Raw genomic sequence first — 24877 nt, forward strand, 5'->3', positions numbered from 1 at the left:
CAGAACTGAGACCTGCAAACATTGCAAGATATGCCAAAATGAATATAAGGACGAAAATACCATGGTGTATTTCTGCATTTAATTTATTAAGAAGCTTCGCATTTTTTTATCGTTTTATTTCTTGACCTCGCATTGATTCATTATTGTATTTTTGTAATATATGTTATTGTTCATTCTCACGATTGCTCAATAAATATCATAAGGTTTCAATCTTCATTATATTATCATATTCCTTTATCGATTTCGAAAAACTATTCGTTGTTGATACACTCGTTTTTCCCCTTTCTCTAGTTCGAGTACTAGATTTGTGCTTACAATGATTCATTTTCCCTCTCAATTTAAAGTTTTTCTTTCGTTGATCTTTGACAAATGTAAAAGATGGCACGATAATTAACAGCATTTATTAATGTTGAACCTTCACGTTACTTGCTAAATTATTTGATTTCAAAATCTCTCTCTCTCTCTCTCTCTCTCTCTCTCTCTCTCTCTCTCTCTCTCATTGTCATAGTGAATAAATTCATTGGACTCGATACAGTAAACCGCGTACTACTTCATTAATCACTTGGTAACACACTTCCGTTGATTACCAGCTAATGGTACCCCAAGGCCAATAAAGTCGCGGTCAAACAATAGAAAAAAGATATCACACCAAACTGAATTTCAGGCCTTACTGAAGATAGTATGATATAAATGAACTACAATTTTTTTCTTCTTCAGAGATAACACTGGTCAACAGTGAAATCATTACTGACTTGAAAAGGCCCTAATCTGTAGTATTTTGGTGTGCCGAACACGAATATAACCGTGAAAAATTTGTATTGGCTCTCGTTTTGAAGATATTCATATACCTCATTTTCTATGTTTCACTGTGTAAATTTCTCCAGTAGGACTGCAGCAACATCCGGAATAATGATGTAACATTGCATAATACCATCATGCTCACATCATCCACAGTTGATTGCATCATTTTCTGATGCAATGCAATACTAATGCCATGCGGCTGCTGAAGTAAGTTGACGTCAGCAGTGTACTATACATGTGTAGGCCTATTATACTAATGCCAGGCGGCTGCTGAAGCTGACGTAAGCAGTGTACTATATAAAGCCCAATCAGATAGGTTCAGCATTTAAAATATTTTAGACGTTGTGCGAGACAGTTCAAGCTACTGTTACATAAAACTTATTATTTTATCCATTTACGTACAATAAAGAACAGTAATGCCTCGAAAGTGTGTTAATACCGCGGACAATTTTTGCTATGTTTGTGGGGAAGTGACATTTGCCAACAAGAAGAAAAGTATCAATTCTCAAGTGAAGAAGGCATATCATCTTTACTTCGGATGCAAGGCTGGTGACCAAGACAAGCCTTGGGCTCCGCATATATGCTGTGCTACATGTACAACACAGCTTTCACAGTGGTTGAATTGCAAAAGGTCATCAATGCCGTTTGCAGTCCCAATGGTGTGGAGAGAGCCAAGCAACCACCTAAATGACTGTTACTTCTGCTTGGTTCCTCCTCTTTCCGGCGGAATAACGAAGCGAAAGAAGTCGAGAATAGTCTACCCAAACATTCCGTCTGCATTGAGACCAGTTCCACATGGTGAGGGACTTCCTATTCCAGAACCTCCAGCAGAATATTCTCTTGATTCATCTGACGAAGACAAAGGTGAGTCGACCTGTTCTTCTCCTGGTCCATCAGCATGCAGTGATCCAGATTTTCACTGTGGTGCATCATCAACCCCACACAGAATAACACAGGAAGAACTAAATGACCTGATTCGTGATTTGGACTTATCAAAGAACAAGGCAGAATTGCTAGGATCAAGACTCCAACAATGGAATCTTCTAGAAGAAGATGTCACAATTACTGCATATCGAAAGCGCCACCAGCAATTGGAGCCTTTCTTCAGAAAGGAAAGTAATCTGATATTCTGTTCCGATATTGAGGGCCTCGTGAATGCTTTAAAAATCACTCATGACCCACAAGAATGGAGACTATTTGTGGACTCTTCGAAACTGAGTCTCAAGGCTGTGCTTTTGCACAATGGAAACATTCTTCCATCTATTCCAGTAGCGTATGCTGTCCACATGAAAGAGACATACGATAACTTAAGGCAGCTACTGAATTCCATTGAGTATAACAAGTACAGCTGGCACCTCTGTGGTGATTTGAAGGTAGTTGCCCTTTTAATGGGACTGCAGCAAGGATATACAAAATACATGTGTTTCTTATGCGAGTGGGATAGCCGAGCAAGGGAAATGCACTACATGAGGAAGGAATGGACTCACAGGCAGAATGTAGCCATTGGAGAGAAGAATATCCAACACCCAGCTCTGGTTGAGGCTCAGAAAATCTTGCTACCACCCCTTCACATCAAACTAGGTTTGATGAAGAACTTCGTGAAAGCCATTGACCGGACTTTGCCAGCATTCCGATACCTGCATGAAAAATTCCCTCGACTCAGCGAAGCAAAGATTAAAGAGGGAGTTTTTGTGGGTCCTCAGATTCGAGAGCTTTTCAAAGATGACCGGTTCAACAACTTGCTGGAAGGTGACGCGAAACAAGCATGGAATGCTTTTCGCCTAGTTTCTACAAACTTCCTCGGAAATGTTAGGGCAGAAAACTATAAGGAACTAGTAGAAGACATGTTGATGAAGTATAAGAAACTTGGCTGCAATATGTCTCTAAAGATTCACTTCCTTCATTCCCATTTGGATTTCTTTCCTAGCAACTGTGGTATTGTTAGTGATGAACACGGCGAACGTTTTCATCAAGATATCGCAACAATGGAACAAAGATACCAGGGAAAATGGTCCACTACAATGCTGGCTGACTACTGCTGGACACTCCTCAGAGATGCTCCCGAACAGCTGTACAAGAGACAGGCGAAGAAATCTAAGATGTAGTCAATGACTTGATTTTTTATAGGTAGGCTATTACAGTTGACCTTTTACTATTGGAATGCATTTCGTTATGTAAACATTAATTTCTTGCAGATTACAAAAAAACTAGAGCCAATTTTGCAATTTGACTGTCATATTCGTGTTCAGCACATAAAAATTGATAAGAATTGACTAATTTTATTTCAGTAACATGACTTTTGTAAAAATTTGTTGTCCAGTGTAACAGTTTGTTGATTCCAATATAAAGCAGTTATTACAAAGAGTTGCAACATATATCCAATTATATGTTTCAATAAAATTAATTAAGTTAACCTGAAATCTGTATCTGATTATCAGTGAATTACATTCATTGAATTAGTTGTATACATTTTGCTCAAATAAGTCTAATCAACTGCATCACAAACTTATGTACGGGATATGTGTGTGTGTGCGTGTGTGTGTGTGTGTGTGTGAGAGAGAGAGAGAGAATCTCAAATCTCAAACGGGCAATGATTTAATATTGAATTTATTAAACAACTTGAATAACATCCAGCTTTTACGAGCCTCATCTCGCAAAAGCTGGGCACTATTCATTGAGTTTAATTAATTTGGTAGTAAATCGATACCCATTTGAGATTCTTTTTATCACACTTTTAATTCAACGGAAATTATTGAGATAGAATGAGAACGATTAAAATTTCATTCATTTTGACTGAGACGATGCAACTTTAATTTGTTGTGCGTAAAGATAGTTCCAGACGAAGTTGAACAAGTATTAACGTCTAAACATAGATACTACTTTTTTTATACAAATTATAAATCAATGAGCAAGTGTTCTTCTGAATAAACGGGGCATTTGACACAGAAAAAAACCATCTTTCAGCACAGAATGTTCAATAGGTGTGATGTCACGTTGTTTGATACATTACCGATTAGAGTTGCAGTACAAGATTGATGTTTACCCTAAAGTGTCACTTTCAGAATTTACCATTACCTAGTTGCGATATTCATGTGAAAGGAGGATTATTGGATGCAGAAACTACCATATTTGCTGGAGCGTATTTGTTACCATATATTTGCATGATTTAATTTGGAACAGCAGTATACTACAGAAGACATTAATTGCAACACATATTTACCGCGTAAATGTGTTGTGGTTGGATAAGTTCTGTCAGCTGGGAGACAGGTTTATTTATGTCCACATTCTTTTGTGAACAGAGATGGGTTTATTCACTGCTGTAAGTTAATATTTAAACCACGCTTGTATATAGGGTTGTCTCCGTGTTACAGGTATACTCCAATGCTGTATTATCGCTGCAAACACGATTTCACAAATCTAATTTTGAACACGCGTCGTCTATCGGTTTTTACTGACGTAAATCTTTACCAAGGAAAGTCGCAAATATATCAGAGTACAATTTCCTAAATGTCAACATTGTTAGTAATTCTACATTGAAAAACAATGAGTATCACTTTTTGTAAAGTGCGTGCAATTCCATTGATCATCCTATACAAAATTCTTGTCAAACTTACTGTATTTGCATTGGTCTTTATTACGAAATATACTTAGTGTATCGTCTGATGTTAGATGAGTATAGGTCGTATACCGATGGCGACGTTCATATCCTTTCAAGGTTACGCTTGGAATTTCATTTCATGGTAGCCAATATGGACCAAAATTGACAAAACGTTGTTGATGTTTCTACTTATCCTAAAAAAATAGGAAAGCAACAGTAGTTAAACTTCTTTTGAAATAAACTAATCTCTCTCTCTCCCCCTCTCTCTCTCTCTCTCTCTCTCTCTCTCTCTCTCTCTCTATATATATATATATATAATCTATGCCCACATTGAATTAAAATGCAGACAAAGTTGTGTAATATTTTTTTTTTAAATTTGTGCTGTTGTTATCGTGGATTTCAACGTATCTGACATTAATTTATTCAATTTAATCATTGGATCCTTTATTATATTTTAGTAAGTATTCAGCCAGTGCAAGCGTGGGCATTAAATCTAATCGGTCGGTTAAAGTTTGTTTATTATAATGCACCCGTGCTACCATACTTAAGTTAGCCAACTAACGCGATAAAATAGGGTTGGTCCCTCATGGCATGGTAATCTGGGTCAACCGCAGTAGGCAGTGTTACATACATTTACACGATTGGATTGACAGAGATTTAAAAAAGAGAAGGAATAGATAAAGGGAAAGTCAGAGAAACGTTACAATTTGTAACAATGCAGCAATAACAGAACGGTTTTAATATGTACATACCGCGATAATGCAGCGTTCCAGGCTATACAACTCACCTCTACCCCAACACCCTCTATCAACAAAACAATACCCAAAGTTTTATTTGTTCGTGTTCTTTCCATGGGGTTTAGTGCCATTTTTCATTGTATTATATGTAATACATGGCGTAACGAGCACCTGTGGGGTAAAGTCGTCAGATTCAGAAAGACGTGACTTTTTCCTAGTTCCCGTTTGTAATTCGATTTGAAAAATGGCCGCCAAAGTATTCATGATATTAGTAAAATGAAAAACGATTCATAAGGCGGGGGTAAACCAGAAAAATTCCCACGATCGCAGCCAGTGAGTAATGAGAATACTGCGCAAGAACTTCATGGGCTTATCTGGACCATCAGAATCAGATAAAGTAAAATATTAACTTGTGGTAATATCAAAAGTATTAACCTGGACAAACTATATGTAAAGTATACAGACAATGTAATAAATAAATTTATTATATGCTCATATTTTTTTCTCCGTTAACTTTACATTGTCAGAACCGATCAGTATTACCCGATATAAATAAATCTGCGTGTTGTGTATTCATTTATATACTCTCTCTCTTTTATATATATATATATATATATATATATATATAATCGCTATGCATCCATTCCATATACATACAATGCCTATACATGTACACAAACGGACAGAATTTAGTGTGAACTCTGCAGTCCTGAGATCAAACAAACTGGTTAACAAAAACAGTTGTCAATCACAATTCAACATTGATTCTATATCAGCAATACACTCAACACGTCTTGTACAATGGATGATGAAAGCATACAATTAGATATAATTAAGTCGTCCATAAAAGTTAAAACAAAATTGAAATTAAAAGACTTTACATTTAACGTGACTAAAGTGTTCTTTTTCATTGATAAATAATATATAGTAATCCTTAACAAATTACAATAGTGTACGATTAGATTAGTATCTCATACAAATAACGACAATGTATGATTATATTAGTATCCCATATAAATAACAACAGTGTGTGATTCGACTAGTATCCGAGATTATTTTAGTATCCCATACAACTTGTAACAGTGTATGATTATATTAGTATCCTGTACATATAACAACAGTGCATTACTAGATTAATATCCCATACCAATTACAACAGTATAGGATTATGTTAGTATCCCATTCAAATTACAACAGTGTACGATTATATTAGTATCCCATTCAAATTACAACAGTGTATGATTATATTAGTCTCCCATTCAAATTACAACAGTGTATGATTATATTAGTATCCCATTCAAATTGCAACAGTGTATGATTAGATTAAATCATCAAAGCAATATTCTATTGAGAACTTGATGCATGCGTTGATATTAATTGAGTACTTGATTGGATATTCAAGTCTCATAAAACCAGTCTTAGTGGACTTTTCCATAGAAAGGACATATTCTGTACATTGTAAGGTCTAAAGCAAAGTCTATATTCAGTTGTTTCCCCATACAAACATAGTTGATTCCACTTGTAATTATGTAATAAGAAAGTCCACATACGTAGTATCATTATCTAATACTCGTTTTAATTTTTCCATGAGTATGGGATAATTGGAGGAAGCTATTCAGGTTTCACTGTGGAGTGGCGTTTCCTTCTTTGTTTAAGTTTTCATTATCAGTAAATAAAGATGTTGATGTTTCCTCCTGATAAATTATGTAAATATTTATTAACTTTTTTATGATTCGAGATTTTCTGTTCTTGTTTGCTGTTGATACACTGTTATTTTCGTTCGTAGCTTTGACAGATCCACGCAAAATGCCTCACATTTCAGCCGTATTTATGAATTTCATTACATGTCCTGTAATTATTATTACCATTACTAAATTTAATTAAGTTTCTTTCTATTATATCTGAACACATTTGATAACTTGTATCGCTATCCAGTTCCCTGTTTCAGTGAAGTAAAATTTAGACCTGGTAACAATTTGCTTCCATTTTGTATCGTCCCTAACGGTTGAACATTGTTTCTCCTAAAACTTTTGTCAGTATTTCTCCGACGATGTAACTGTTCATATCTTCGCCTCCATATCACCAGGAAGATATTAGTGTAGCGTGTGTTATAAATTGTAACTAATGGTATTACATCTGTTGACGTAAAATTAATTCTCGGTTATCCCCCGTGAACTTTAACTGCTGTGTTTAATTCTCCCTCTGCATTGTCTGATTGATGATACACTCTGCTTAGTTTTCTTTGTGAACGTATTTCTGGAATTTTGCGTGTCTCTGTTCTTGTGAACATTCACCGTTTACAATCAGTTTTGATGCAATATCAAAGGAATGCGTTCTTTTATGCACTTTGGATTGCAGCATTCAAAGTTGAGACAGTTATGTACATCAGATGAGTTACTAAAAATAACAGCAGAAATATGGGTTACATTATCTGCAGTGGCCAAGTTTCCATTATGTTAACCCCAGCTACATCTTGGCTGGTCGATAAGATATTTCAGTGCTTTGTCCTAGCGACATTTATGGGATTCCATGGTTGTCTCCTCTAGCATGTAATGACAATTAATCAATACCGTGTGATAGCGGTGCTTTGTACATCGGTCGAAAATGGTAGTGGCAATTGACTTAAAAAGGATATTTTGTAAGTGTAACATCGAAAGTATGACTAAATACCAGAGACAAGCGGTTACATGTGTATTTGATGGGAAGGATGTATTTGTACAAAAAGGGACCGACAGTAGAAAACTGCTTTTTGTGAGTCCATTCCAGTTGTGTGCTCCCCTTGTCTCCATCATGCAGGAAAAAAGTGTTCAAATTGGAAAAAGTTGACTTTGATTGGATGCGGTGGCTTGCTGCCGCATCTAGTGAAATTCACAGACCAGTAGCACTAAAAAGTACTTGATCGTATATAGATTAACATACCGCATTTGAGAATGGTATCATCTATAATACAAAAAGTCAGTATGCATGGTCTTTCAGCCAACGTCTTTCAAATTACCATCTCCTCTTCCTGTACATCTTAACGGCAATGCTCTTACATATGTCAACAGTTATACCTATTTGGGTCATATTTTTAAATCCAATCGGTCGGATAATGAAGATATGATGAGACATTACCGACTTTTGTGTACTCGAATAAACATGCTTCCACGTGAATTTATGAACTGTTCATTGAATATCAAAATTAGATTATTAAAATCTTATTGCTGCACTATGTACTGTGCTACTCTGTGGAAAAACGTTAGTGAATGTATGAAAAGAAAGCTAGTTATTGGTTATAATAACAGTCTTCGTTGTCTATTAGGTCGTCCTAGATGGAACATGTTTGTAAATTATAATGTATTCAGTTTTGATGAAGTAATGAGAAAGTATGTTTTCTCAATGGTGACAAGAATATCTAATAGTAAGAACTGTATTTTGAAATCTCTTAGGAACTATGACATTCATTTAAATTCTCATATTATTAGTAGATGGAACAAATTACTCTTTAAATGTGCCATTTAATTTCATTCTTAACAATGCATGACACAATTAATTGTTGTAGATGTATCTGTATACTTGTATATATGATATATGTGTTCTTTTATGCTTACAATGTTTTTACTTTATAATTATATTTTAATTTAGAGGTATTGTATGGACTTTGTAGTCTGAAATAAAAAATTCTTATCTTATCTTGTATCGGAATCATAGTTAAAGAAGATGGCCTGAGAGAGAAGGTCAGGTGGTTCCCGATAATATGATACTTATATACAGGAATGTAATACTTATTTCTCTCTCTCTCTATTATATATATATATATATATATATATATATATATATATATATATATATATATATATATATATATATATATATATGAAAAGGAATTACCATTACTTTGATAGGATTAGTCCTATTCTTATCGTTATCACATAATCCACCATCTTCTAACGAAGTCTCCAGAATCACATTTCAAAAGCACGTTTTGTGCAGTGATAGTGAATATTTTAATCAAAAGCAGCAATCAGTGAACCAGATCCTCTCCAAAGTGGTGGGAATTGATTTAGTGGTTTCTTTCTTTTTTTACTAGTTTAACTCTTCAAATTTTATTCACGTTATCGCTTGAAAGTTTCTTTATAAAAACGAAATAAAAAGAACATTCTGCATTTGAAGTTGTGACAATGTGAAGTGTATATTACAATGATATCTATGACATGTCTTGACTTTGGCACAAAATGGCACATCAATTATATCATTGATGTATGATAAGAATTTAGTTTCCTTTGTAAATTCGTCTTTAGCCATGGATATTTGTTTCATATCATCACTGGAATATAAACAGAACCGAGATAGTCCACTGGAAACTTGGTTAATACTAACGACGAATTGCTTTTATAAATAAACTGCATCAGCAATCGTTGTATTGCTGACGCTAACAAAATATGACACAAAAAACGGATGTTCACTTTTGTTTTCACCAAGAATTACACAAGCAGTACAGTTTTAGTCGTCTCTCCTCGACACAATGGGATTGATTTACCAAGAATTACACAAGCAGTACAGTTTTAGTCGTCTCTCCTTGACACAATGGGATTGATTTACCAAGAATTACACAAGCAGTACAGTTTTAGTCGTCTCTCCTTGACACAATGGGACTGATTTACCAAGAATTACACAAGCAGTACAGTTTTAGTCGTCTCTCCTTGACACAATGGGATTGATTTACCAAGAATTACACAAGCAGTAAAGTTTTAGTCGTCTCTTCTTGACACAATGAGACTGATTTACCAAGAATTACACAAGCAGTAAAGTTTTAGTCGTCTCTTCTTGACACAATGAGACTGATTTACCAAGAATTACAGAAACAGTACAGTTTTAGTCGTCTCTCCTTGACACAGTGGAATTGATTTGTCAGGAATTACAGAAACAGTACAGTTTTAGTCGTCTCTCCTCGACACAATGGGACTGATTTACCAAGAATTACACAAGCAGTAAAGTTTTAGTCGTCTCTTCTTGACACAATGAGACTGATTTACCAAGAATTACAGAAACAGTACAGTTTTAGTCGTCTCTCCTTGACACAATGGAATTGATTTGCCAAGAATTACAGAAACAGTACAGTTTTAGTCGTCTCTCCTTGACACAATGGGACTGATTTACCAAGAATTACACAAGCAGTAAAGTTTTAGTCGTCTCTCCTTGACACAATGGGACTGATTTACCAAGAATTACACAAGCAGTACAGTTTTAGTCGTCTCTCCTTGACACAATGGGATTGATTTACCAAGAATTACACAAGCAGTACAGTTTTAGTCGTCTCTGCTTGACACAATGGGATTGATTTACCAAGAATTACACAAGCAGTACAGTTTTAGTCGTCTCTCCTTGACACAATGGGATTGATTTGCCAAGAATTACAGAAACAGTACAGTTTTAGTCGTCTCTCCTTGACACAATGGGACTGATTTACCAAGAATTACACAAGCAGTACAGTTTTAGTCGTCTCTCCTTGACACAATGGGATTGAATTGATTTACCAAGAATTACACAAGCAGTACAGTTTTAGTCGTCTCTCCTTGATACAATGGGACTGATTGCCATATTTATTAGTCCTACTAATGTCTCCTAGTACTTCTAAACCCTTCTCTACATGATAATCCACTGTGCCCTCAAACAGAGCATTTCCGGGAATTGTTTCAAATAGGACAAGATAACGTCTATGTTTTTCTTTTTCCGGTTTGGATATAAATTTATAAAGAGTTAATCTAGTTTCTTCCTCACCCATTGCTGAAAGCCCTGATGATATCAACTGCGCTTCGTGAACTTTCAAAAGTTTCAGTTTGGCACATACATCCTTGTATTTGGTAAGAAGGTTGTTGATGTGGTGCACAATAAAATTAGCAACCTTCTCCAGTACTGGATCGTTAGGGTTCAATATGTCGGACTTGTAACATGCGCAGTAATTTTCTGGAATCCAGGCTTCTGCGCACGACCGAGTATTAGAAATAGGTTTAAAAAGGCTTACCCCTCTGCTTGGAATTTGATTCTTTAAAGCTCCATGCAAATCGTAGTTTCCTTGAACAATATCTTTCAAAGTTTCGTGAAGATCAAAATTAGTGGTAAGTCTTTCAGTATTTTCCAGAATGTTTTGATGCAAGTCAGGGTATTTTTGGAGTAAGACTTCTGGCACTACAATGCTTAAGAGTGGCATCCGTTCCTCAATTCGGCCTACAAAAGTGTTCCGAATATCATCAATTCTAGAACCATGATCGCTGTAAAATATTAGAAAAGCTCTATCTAGGTGTCCATCTTGTTTCAAAAATTTGAAAAAATTGAAAATATCCTCGTCTCCTAACTCCAGAAAGTTAATAAACTCATGACAAATTTCTGTTAGCCACGAGAAACCGAACCGGCGTTGGTTCCTATAAGCCTTAACGAAGCGTCTGTAATAGTCAATCAATATAGCGTGCTTTGGTTGGTTACCAAAGCAAAGGGAAGACTGTTTTCTTAAATGAAATTTACTGTATTCAAACTGAATCATCACAGAGTTGAGAACGAACTGGATAAGGTCAACTTTTTTCATTCCCAGCATGAATGGTCGCATGTAATGGTCAGTTGGTTCTTCCAAGAACCCTCCTGCATTGGTATTAAAGGTGGCAATTTCTGGGTAGTCTTCGGCAAAATATGTGACATATTTAGCTTGTGAGAAGTTCTTCCAGATAAACGGAAAGTTATCTATAGGGTCATCTATATAATTATTTAGTGGTAATTCGTTTGTCCATGCCCTCTTTCCGGTCAAGACTGGTACCAAATTTGGAAACGTGTTATCAGCAACTTTCATATAACCTTTAAAGACAAAAGCTTCTAATTCTTTGGTGATGTATTCATACGTTTTTGTAAGTTTTCGTATGGCGGATAATCGAGATGTAGAGTCTAAACCAAACATGAACACACTAAAATGACTATCGTCCTCACTTAAAACTTCTTTCTTTTTTCTCACCTTTTGTGTATCTATGTTAACATGCAGGTTATCATACACCGTTTTCGAATTCGAATTTGTACAGGTCACTCGAACAAAATCAGCAGGGACTTTGACTGGTGGTTTGAAATCAACAGCATCACCGAACGTCACATGATAGTCATCATTCTTGTTACGTATAAGAATTCGATATGAACACTTAAAATCCTCTTTTCCATAATACTGCACAGAGGATACATTGAATTTCAAAATTCCATCATCATCGATGTACATTAAGGATGGGGTAGGGTCACAATGAATGGGGTCCGGATGCCAGACGAACTTCATGATTGACTTATCAAAAGGGTCAAGGTCAGGGATGATGCACTGGGTATTGATATTGGCATTGGTGAATAAGAAACGCACTGGCATTGTTAAAGTCTGATACATGTAATAGGTCAAAAGTACCGAAACCAAACCCAAAATAGTCTGTTTTGCTCTGTTTCGTCTTCCCATGATAAGATATCGTCTGAGCGATGTGGTGAAGATGCCGATACAGTTGACAAGCCAAATGAATGCACGTGTACAAATCTTCATCGGTATCGCAATGAAAGGAAACACTGTCGCCATTCTTGAAGGAATGTTGTTCTATCGTCAAAGTTGTATATATGTCATCGTTTAACGAACTTCACCATTATTTTGTCACTGTTAAGAGGAAGATCTTCGAACGTTGTTGTCAGATGTATGGTTTAGAGCCTCTTTTCTTTTCAACCTTCACGATAACGAACGAATGGTATTGTGGAGAATACTTCAACTTTCCGGATCTAACATGATACAAAATAAAATTATTACAAATAAAGGTCGCTTGGTCCAATATATTAAGCTCTTTACTAAACAAGTCACCTCAGTGAGATGACATGTAATTATGCAAAAATCCCGTTATATTAATGTTCATAAGAGTTGTGAGACAGCATGTTATAAGTGCCCCGGGCCATATCTCTAACCTTTCATTTGTATCAGCTTAACGAAACAGGAAGCCAGCAATATATAGCTATGATGTTATACTAACGATTCCAGTAATGTACATTGCAGTACTAAATTTTAACGTAATGCAATGTTTCATGCATGCTTGCCAGGTCACAAATATTATTAGCACATGAAAACTTATTTTGCCACCAAGACAGTTGGGTTTTGTTTGGTGTTTTAGGACACATTAGTACAATTTGGTTAATTATTGCAGAGATAATTGGAGTAAAATGCCTTGCCAACACACACACCACATTACTGGTGTAATGAAGGAAAAGTGGCAAACCTATGATGCGAATAAAAATACCAATCCGTTCGATCACGAGTACGGCAATCAAACAACTGAGCCACCAAGTGAGTAAATTGTTTAGGACGGATACAGATTTTTAAAAAAATCACATTTATTGACATTATGCAACGACTTTCCAAAGGATGTCACCAGTCACATTTTAATGAATTGCAGAGACGGAAATAAATTTAACACATTTTAAAATCTCTGCGTCCGGTAGTGAAACGATCACATATTTACCTGACATGGGGACGACGGCATGATTTTTGTGTATGCAGAGATGTAAATATCTCTATAAACTTGTTTCCTGTGACTTGTTCAACAATAGGAAAATTTGCAATGATGCAAAGAATAAATAAAGGCCAAAGCTACACTTTATTATATTAATATTAAACAGTTTCTTTGAGATCTTTACCAATTAACTAAATGTTAAAGAAAAGCGGTGTGCTAGTACACACACACACACATGTATATAAAGTAAGAAGAAAAGTGCAACAAAATTACTAGTTATGTGGTTTGAAATTAAGCGATTGGTTTCGTTTCTTTTTCCGTTTCTTTTTCACAGCACATCAACAACGTGAACGCTATAAAGTGACGAGGAAAGTAATGTACCTCGCCCAAAGATACATCACGGTAGCTGATCTAGCTGATCCAGTGGCGAGAATCGAACTCGCATCATTCTGGTTAGGAATCCAAAAGCATAAACCACTGAGCTACAGTAGTTCGACTTGAAATAATGTGGCAAAATGGTCTCGATATGATATATCGTAACGTCCAACCTCGAGCGTTGCATCTAGAATAAGTTACTGAGGACGATGTAGACGGCCATCAAGTTTTCCATTGTTTAAAAAAAATCATATCACCCTACAAAGCACGAATTTGTCGTTTTTCCAAAGATAAGTGCTAATTTCATAAAGATATTTCTGGTAAGCTCAGAGCAATAGTTTTAATTTACATCCTTGTGTTTTCATACGATTTTCATTAAACTATGGTTCAATTTTCATTGTACAAGTTCATTTTACTTTTTGATACTTTTTATGGTGCACCACTACATCAGTGTATACGACGCTATTTTCTGCCAAGTTATCATCCGTTAACATAAATTACATGCTTTCAGAGGTCACACAGTATTTATATATGTATTTATGTATGCAGTGAAACCTTTGACCACGATAATAGGCAGTAGAAGCATTAGTGAAAGCTAAACCCATTCCGGAGCAAAGTTGTCACAGTTAGTTTAGTCTACTGCATGTGTGTGTGTGTGTGTGTGTGTGATCTGGATCTTTTTTTAACGTAGCTCTAGCAATTTTTGCTTGCAGTGTAGCAGTTTATAGTAATGTCTAGCACTGGGGCATCATGCAGGACACATGTAACATAATGTCCCACCAGGACACATAAACCTGACACCAGGTCACCAGTCCCAACACTAAACTTTTCATGCTGATCGCAAAGCGAGGTAGCTGTTTGTACCATTTTTATGTCTTTGGTATGACTCGGCTAGGTTTTAAACCCGCGACCTCCCGAATCCGAGGCGGACGCTCTAACCATTAGGCCACCGGAGCGTTCTAATTTAGTTTGTTAGCGTCTACAGATTTAGCTTCATGAACATTATAATTTTTGCAATTCCTTTCCATTCTTTTATTTCCATACTAAAATGGCGCTATTCCCCTAACAACAACAACAACAACCGATCTTTCGTAGTTTGCATCATTGTCATACGTGGAGGTTTTAATTATGGTAAAAATTACTATTGATATGAAGTTGTTTTGTTGTAATTTACCTTTAAGTTATATCGCATTCCTTAAAATTTTCTACTTTTACATTTATTTTCATTACCTACGATCGCAGATTCGTGCATAAGTCCAATAAGGTACAAGTTTAAATTTCGGGAAAACTGTCCATAGTTAGAATTTTAGTCTAGACAAATTTTGGTTTTCGTACCTGTTTTATCCTATGCATTTATTTTTGAAGCAATATTGATTTGTCGACCGCTCCGGATGCCGAAGCGGTTAGAGCGTGCGCCTCGGATGCGGGAAGTCGCGGGTTCAAACCCCCGAAATCATATCAAAGACATAAAAAAATGGAACTAACAGCTGCCTCTCTTTACGATCAGCACAAAGAGGTTAGTGTTATGACTGATCGGTCTGGGGGTCGGGATAGTGTGATTGGGTTGGACATGATGTTACATGTCCGCGGCATGATGCCCAAGTGCTAGACATCACTATAAACTTCAACACTGCAGACATCGTAGCGATGTGACTGACAAATTGTTAAGACTACGTTCACACACACACACACACACATCGTTTGCTAATTTGTAAACAAAATTCTGTTTTTTTTTTAAATCCAAAGTAATGCATACTTCTTAAATGTAAATTTAAGTTTTGTGGAAATATTTTGCATCAATTAAAGAAGGCAGAGCAATGTTTGCACTGAGCTCTAGAAATGAGATGTATGCAAAACTATTTTATTGTTTTCTTTTTAAACAAATCAAAGCCGTCGCGGTCGAAATCGGGTATGTCTATTTTTAATTCCAACAATAATGAATAGAAACAACAAACTGGATCATTGAATAAAAACAGACTGTGTGTATTATTCGAGTTTTCTCAATATTTAAAAACTGACAATGAAACGTGTTTGAAGATCAGACAAGTATTTTGTTTCTGTAAGTTTTGGGAACAAATTGTTAATAGCTTATAAATAGCTGCGTAGGACAACATACAAAAGGGAACGGTAACAAATAGAGATCAAAAGAAACATGCCTGTTTCGGGCGAGGTAGGGAATTTCATACCTGTAAGTAAAATGCCGCCCCCCTCCGTTGGTAAACACGATATCAGTCGGAACATGCACTAGTCTGATGATCAATGTTCAGATCAAACACATTAGATGTGATGTGACGTGATTTGGATTTTTAACGTAGCTTTAACAATTTTTCAGTCATATCGCTACGATGTCTTCAATGTGGCAGTTTATTGTGATGTCTAGTACCCAGTCACATTATTCTGACACTAGGCCAACCAGTCCTAACACTAACCTCTTAATGCTGAGCGCCGAGCGAGGCAGCTCTTAGTACCAATTTTGTAAATCATTGAAAGGTGTACATTCATTTGCCCTCACAGGGATTGTACAGAAATACCAGTTCATCCCCCCCCCCCCAAAAAAAAAATTAATAAAGAAATAATTTAGGACTTATAACAATGGATATTTTTTTATTCTATCCTTATTTGATTCCAGAGAAATTAAAAATATTGTTTTAATTTCTGTAATAACATTTTGTTAGGCTAGGTAATATCGATTAAGGACGGATCAGGTTTGAAAGTATAAAGGATTTAATGACGCAATTTTGACCATAGATAAAAGATGGCGCAAAAACAGGTTATTCGGTAGTAATCCTATGATATAATTTTCGTTACAAGTTTACCGCAATCAGATCAAAGACAATTGCAAATAACTTTACCTTGGCCGTATGATTCCAGCATAACTTTTTCTCGTAGAAATTTTCTACCAAATTTATACTAACATTCAAACCACACTGCATGTGTTTTTACTTTTAATTCCTTTCAAAATTTACTTTTAAACCAGAAAATGTCTACATTTATCAAGAAAATCAAAAGCATTTTCCAGTCATGCGCGGTCATTATCTAAACGCGATACCATTGATACCACTTACCCTACACGCACAACTTAATAGTTGACAATTTTAATAAGCAGTTTATGAAGTACTGTAACAATAAACCTAGGTAAACAATCACCCAAAAATGTGTATAATGTTTTGTTTACTTTTTGTACTATTCTTCTGAAAAAAACGTCGAAAGATAATGGATTTATTCACACACATACACACACACACACACACATCATCATCATCATCATCTCTTCCTCATAAGGAAATCATCTAAGATCTTCATGATGCCAACACATTTAGTAAGTTTTATAGAAATTGGATGAGAAATATACTTCGGAGGAAAAGACGCTTGATAAATCATTAATGTGGCTACAATTGAAGTTGCTCAAAGACGCTTCATAAATCATTAATGTAGCTACTATTTGAAGTTGGTCAAAGACGCTTCATAAATCATTAATGTAGCTACTATTTGAAGCTGGTCAAAGTCTGATCTGAAACAGGGCGTCAGTTACCCATAGTACCCCACTGGCAAGAGCACCTTATAAATATGCGTGGATCCTATTCACTTTTGTTTATGTCTAAGATCCTGATCATGTGAGTTCTATTCTAAATTTGGTTAAATTAACTTCTAGAGTGGTTATAGTCTTATTTAGTAGATAAGATCACCTCATTTGTAATGCATGGGACTGTTCATTATCAAACTTGTCCAAGATCTTAATGCCATAAGGATATATCCCACGTTTGATCAAAACCTGATCAGAAATACGATCTCTAGAGTGGTTACAAACGTAGCTAGTTACATGCAAGATTACCTGATTTTTATTTGTGGATCTCACTCATTATCGAACCCATCCCAGATCTTGAAGATATAAGTCATCAAATAAAATATGATCAGAAATGTGACTTCCACAGGGACAGACAGCTCAGACAGTCAGCGTGAATCTCGCTCATTATCGAACTCATCTGATATATTGATGATAATAACCATATAATCCAAGATCGATCAAAACTGAATCAGCAACACGTACTCTAAAGTAGTAACAAAGCTCAGCCAACAAGACGCGAGACCACGTATACCTGGATCCCACACATTAATGAACTTGTCCGAGATCTGTATAAAATAAACCTGATTGAAAGCGGATTAGAATTATGGACTCCAGAGTGGTAACAAACTATTGTGACGGATTTGGCACATGACACAAAATGTAAACCGGACGAGGCACGACCTACGCTGGGCTGTATCATTATGTCATTTGGCCTCGCATCCATGTTAACTTATAATGGGATAACTCATCACATTCATCGGCGTAATGACTTGTTAAAAAACTGACTTGTCGTTTGTTCCAGTTTATTTGGTATCATTGAATTGCCTGTCTTCTGGTCCGGGAAACTATTGAATCCACCCTAGCAATCTCTTCAGTGCCGGAATAAAAAATCTTGAACTGTATGACCTCTCGCTCACCCACCCTCCCCAGCCCAGCAGAAGAGAAACCAACAAAGAGGGCATTCGATACTGATAAGGAAAGTGGGAAGTTATTACCAATTAAGAACCGCTCCGGTGGCCTAAAGGTAGTGCATCCGCCTCGGATGCAGGAGGTCGCGGGTTCTTACCCCGGTTGAGTCTCACCAACACTTTTTAAAATGGTACAAACATCTACCTCGCTTGGACTGGTTGGCCTGGTGTCAGGATAATGTGACTGGGTGGGACATCATTCTACATAGCCCCAGCGCTAAACATCACTATAAACTGTCACACTGCAGACATCGTAGCGATATGACTGAACAAGTGTTAAAGCTACGTTAAACATTTAATCACACACACATCACCAATTAAGAGAACCAGACGCAGTGTCAGGAGCAACAGTGAAAGTTCTGATATGGAATATGGAGACAATTCATAATTCCTGTCTTTCATGGAAAAAATGTGAATGAATACGGAACGTCAAAGGATATTTAAGTACGTAAAATAAGCCAAGTATGATATGAACAGGCTCAATGGCAGTTCACATATATCGCTGACTAATAAATTCATATTCATACCATTTTTATTATTTACTGAAAATCTGAGACTGTACTACACATGATAATCTGTTACTATTCACTACTTTTTCTTACTCGTCATCACTTAGTCTTTTGTTTTCGTTCTATTCATCTTTGATTATTTTTCCTTACTACTTTTCGTATTACTCCCCTAAACTGTATAGTATTCCTCGTATTTATTCATTTAGTATTATTCAAATTTTCAAGTTTTATAATAACAACTTGACCATGTCCCTTTATTTAATGTATTGGTCATTACATTTTTTCTTATACATCCCACCTCCTTTTATTATTCTTCTATAAGACAGTCCTGATATCAACATATTTTCTAATACATAATGAATTTCGCTCATCAAATCGGCTCACATCGTGCATTTGGTTTGCACAAAGTAGACGCACCTCTTGACCTCGTCACCTTGATATACATATGCACGACATTGTAATTGGTTTGCATATGCCACACCTACAAAAAATACTACACGTGTAAAATTAATATACTTGCATTAAATAGCAATGACTTTCGAGCCAGTACAGGGCAAAAACTGTGAGACTTGGTAACTTCAAATCATGTATTATATTTCTACAAGAAACGTGTGCACAAGATAGAACTCTTGCTTTCCAAATTAAAGAAAATATGCAATGTTTTAATGCAATATGTGGTTCGGGCTAGGGTCGTTTTTCTGGTGTCGCAATTCTAAATATAACAATAATATTACATTTTCTAAATTTGATACCAATTTTGAAGGAAGATTAGTTTATGTAGATTTAACATATAATAATGCACCATACCGCGCAATATGTATGCCCCTCTCCCAAACCATAATTAAGAAAGCTGTTAATTCCTTCGCTTGTACCTGTAATTAACAGGACAACACAATATTTTTTTTAGATAGCAATTTCAACTGTTTTAAACTTCAAATTCGATAATATTGGTAAATTAAATAATTATAAAATCTTCATTCAAAATTTAAAATCTAAATTTTAATTTAACATTTTAAAAAAAAATTGAATCATTAACTTAAAACACATACATGGTACATACCTATTCAAGACTGTTCCTTAACTTTACTAGCCAGAAGAATAGACAGATTTTATATTTCTAAAAATATAGTGTATTTTCTTAATACTAAAAAAATGTTCATTATTGCCAATAGAACCATGACGCAGTAATACTATCTACTGTAGGAAAATCTTCATTGCCACATGGTCAAGGTTACTGTAAAATGTAATAACTCTCATTTAAACTATACCATATTAAAGCACTGTCTACAGAATGTGTACAGAGATAACTAAAATGCCACGATTTTTTATTAGAATTTTGAGATGGGTTAAACACTAAAATTAAAGAAGAAGTTACTAACTATTTTGACAACTTTCAGAACCGAAGTTTTCTGGAATCCGATTACTGAAACAAGGCTATAAAATATTAAGACAGAGATATGACACAAATAATAACTAGGAACTCTTCCTCCAATTACAATAATTACGTATGACCACAAAAGAAGTGTAAAATGATATAAACAAAGGGTCAGTAATTAGAAGTAAGGCAAACATTGTAGACAACAATTGACGACCAACATTTATCTTATATTACGCTAAGATGTAAGGGCCACCAAAATTAAAGTAACATCCGTATTAAATCTGACTTATAAAATCTTGTGCAGGTTATTACTATTGGACTAAGTAACGTTGTGTCCAAAATTATACATATTGATCAAACAAATGGATTTAACTGTTGTTCATGTGTTGATAACTGCCATTGGATCACGCGTGTATGTTTAGGTAAATAGCCATTCTACAGAATTAGCTATCAACGTATACTATAACCTTTATAATCTTTCGGCTCGCACCCTGATTTTATTATATCGGTGTTTTTAATGTTTAATCCGATATCATAACGTCCGTTTTAGTCAATAGCTTGATTTCACCACTCTTTTGAATTTCAAGAGGAGTACTTCAGGCTTGCAGTCTTTGACCCTCTTAATACGTAATAGTGTGTTACGAGTCTATGCTCTTATAATAAGTAACTGAAACAAGTGAAGACAACAAGCTTTGTAAAATTTAACAAATAATTTATTTACCCAGAATACAAAGTGAAAAATGAAAGAAAAACAAAGAACTTACGGTGTTACGAATTAAATCCAAAAATAATCATAGAATTAAAAAACACAAGTCCTATCAATGAAAAGTTATAAGTGAATCTCATTTCAAATCCCCATGAAATTCAAGATGGAAGGCGATGACGTCTGTAATTGTCAACCTTTTACTGATGTGTCAATAGTGTCTTGTTGAATCACAAAAATATTATTCCAGTTTTGAATTTAGTATAAATTCCAATGAATGTCTTTATCCAATAATTTTGTCAGAGCACTTTTGTATTTGCAGAGAAAATAATCACTTGAATTCAATAACTTGAAGAAAAGAAAATTTAGACCAAATTGGTCACAACATAACACAGCTTAAAGTGATAGGTGTTAGAGCACAACAACTTGATTTTTATCACAACATCAGTTATACGACTACTTAAGACGCAAAACAGATTCCCAGATGAGGGTCAAAAGTTCATACTTCTGGAAAAATAGAAGTTTGTTACCAATTTACACGTGCTTCATATCACGTAGTCCATGTATGACATTGACTCAACTTAATGATTCTTACTCAGAGAAAGAAAAAAATAATAAAAAAAGGTTGTTTACCAAAACTGTCACTGATTTTGGAACGAGGTCAGCAATTAGATACATTGTTTCAATTCTTGACAATGTCAATCCAGTTAACAATGCTACATTACAATGGCATGTAATGGAATACATACAATTTAAAACTAACAGACAAATTAAATTTAATTAAATATTCATAACTAGTGTATGGACCTTTTACAGCTAAAATTCTTAATGATACATACATTATCAATAGTCAGGATCCAGGTGCAACAGAGGAATGCAAGATCTCTCTTTATGCGGACGATAGTGCTTCTGTTCTGAGGTGATCAATTGAACGGTATTTATTTTGGTTAAACATGTATCTACGAGCCTCTGGAGCTTAGGTAGTTATAGTAAATCTAATGGTATGTTCATGGAAAAATGATGTATCCGCAATGAGCATCCTTTGTGCATTTCTTGAATTGACAACCCAAACATAGCAGGTTTAATTTTTCGGACTTGAATTAACCAATGTTAATCAAAGGAACAAAGTTTTAAAAAAATTTGTTAATACGATATTAAAGAGCAGATATTATTCTTTTTTAAAATCGCATATCAAATTCATAGACCCCTCAGTGGAGATGTATTTTAAAACTATTCACAATATTTTACAAGTAACTTATCTTTTCTGAAGAAAAAAAATCGCAATCCAAATTATGCACTTGCTTTGGCGGTATCGAAACTGTTGACCGGTTATTTTTCGAGTGTAAGTTAGTTTTCCCTCTACAACACATAGTAATTAAATAGTTGAATAAACTGTCAGGAACCTATTTCAATACCTTATACGTTCTCCTTAAAGGGGACGAAAACCCGGACCTGCACAATTTTATTGTAAATAGAAGGGTATATAGTAGTTTGTGTATATAATCTATCCCGACTATTTTTTTTTCTTTGCATCTGTTGTATTTGCACCAACATTTCATACCAAATATTGTCCTGTATTCTGAGATCAAACGGAAAGAACCTGCCGCGAATTTGTTAGCTCCCTTCCATACAAGGAGGATGTGACGTCAGTTGAAACGATTAACGTATAAGAGTTGTATTCAGTTTGTGCAGCGAAGTGTCAAGTAAAAACAAGATGGTTCATTGCGCAGCTCTAAACTGCACGAATAATATCAGTTCTGGAACAATCCTTAATTATGTTACTCTTTTTTTCTCTCCATCTTTGAAAAGTAAGAAATTTTCTACCAATGAAATAAAATGAAAGAAATGTTTACGCTTTTTCATTCAATGTTTCCAATATCAATTTATTATGCACGTTTGATTTTGTATGTAAATGCATCGGATGAATATGCATTTTTCCTTCCACACTTACGTTCAATACTGTTTTCCACTCGTTATATAATAAACCCCTCCTTCCTATTCTGCATTCATCTTTTTTGTGCAATGTCGATAATAGAAAAATAAATCACTTATAATTGAAAGTCTGTATGTGCATATAAACTCGTTAGATTTCTTATACTACACACACTGGAACACCACGATACAATATTTCAAACAAGTTTTTAAAACAAATGTTACTGTTAACTTTCTTGATTTATAAATCTATTATAGTAACATTATTCATTAACGTGGTAATTACTCTCAAACTCGGACCAGGCCGATTCGGTACAAATCGCTGGCTAATTCGGCCCATATATCTGGCTGATTTTCCAAACTTCCAAGCTGATTCGGATTAAATGTGACATTTAAATTTGTTTTTAAAGATGGATGATCTTCTTATTATGTCCCAAGTACGTTGAGCAGTCCAAATATGCATTTAAAGTAACAAAATCCCATTAGTACGTGTGATCATGGTATTGTTATATATAATAAAATAAAGTAATCATGTTTATTGTGCAACGGCAATTTAGTAGTGACATATTTTTTAAACTTCTCTTTCAACTTTAAATAGTTTGTTTTATTGAGAAATAATAAAATTTCGAGCACTGAAAACAAGAAGAAATAAACTAAATGATGGGCGTCGTACATGATAGCTTTCAGAAACCGTCCGAATTCTGTGCATTAGCCATGATGTTGAACTCAATAGCGACCGGATTTCCTGAGTAGGCGTCAATGATGGTTGTTATCGAGTTCAAGTATAATTCGTCAATGGTTAGCAAATCTCAATGAAAAATCAGATTGAATTGTTCAGTTAGAGAGATAATGCTATAACCCTTTGGATTATTGACGGAAAGAATTCAGTCGATTTCAGGTTATAGAGGTCCACAGCATAAAGTCGTCTCAGGATGATTTTAGTTATTAGGTTGGAGCCCTTTCATGTATAAAACTGCCGATGTCACATCATGTTTACACCCGCTCAATTTTTCCACTTAAAATGCATTTAATGATTTGAAGGGATAGATGCCACTTCTTTTTCATTAAGTACAGAAGCGGAGTTGATCAAATGGAAAAGTTGAAAAGTTCCAAATTTTATAGATTTAATAAGTTATTTAGTTAAAGAAAAACAACAATAAATAACGCCTTAACAACCAGGGCGAGTTCTCCATAATTCATGATCAAAAACGCCAGTGTGTACACAGTGTCTCAAATGGCGTCACACCCGCTATTTTTACAGGGGGAGGGAAGCGCGTTGTTCTGTTCAAGACGGATCGGGAGAGATGATCGGTTTTTCATAAATTTCTTCGTAACGAGTAAGAACAAAAGGTAAAAAATTTCAGAAAATGAACCTAATACATATGGCAAATTATATATGAAGTTTGCGTGAATTTCAGTTTTGCATGTTGGTCCCCTTTAAACCCAATCTCTTTCCGATTGAGGCTTCGTTCTAGTAATCTGAATTCCATGACCTGTGCCTTCTATTATGTGCTGAATACAAATTTGCCAAATGGATTCAACATATTTGTGCACATTATCATGCGGAAGCAGCAACCAGCAATAAACTATTATCTTTTCTGTCCAGGTTAAAATATAGAGGCATATATATATATGAATCTGTTACAATTCGTTCATAAATAGTAATAAACTGGATTATTCTGCTTCCAATATAACTTTGAGTTAGTAATTGACATCATCCTGTAAAAAATAATTAAAACTCGCCAACACATACTTGCTTTACTACACCTTAGCGCTATATCACTTTGTAAATAGAAGAAAAACTGACTGATCTTTAAACAGCCTAATC

The 24877-nt window shown here is 35.1% G+C and overlaps 1 protein-coding gene across 1 annotated transcript; it reads right to left on the reverse strand.

Moving 5' to 3' along the window:
• Positions 1-9205: 9205 nt before the first annotated feature.
• On the reverse strand, positions 9206-18460 carry LOC149797450 (uncharacterized). The gene is made up of 2 exons (XM_089962263.1): positions 17827-18460; positions 9206-12897 (listed from the first exon to the last, which is right to left on the reverse strand). The coding sequence occupies exon 2, from the start codon at positions 12701-12703 to the stop codon at positions 10649-10651; it is 2055 nt and encodes a 684-aa protein (XP_089818389.1). The 5' UTR covers positions 12704-12897; positions 17827-18460; the 3' UTR covers positions 9206-10648.
• Between the last annotated feature and the right edge of the window lie 6417 nt (positions 18461-24877).

The sequence above is a fragment of the Sinohyriopsis cumingii genome, chromosome 6, assembly GCF_028554795.1.
Source record: "Sinohyriopsis cumingii isolate HCF-2022 chromosome 6, ASM2855479v2, whole genome shotgun sequence".
NCBI lineage: Eukaryota > Metazoa > Mollusca > Bivalvia > Unionida > Unionidae > Sinohyriopsis > Sinohyriopsis cumingii.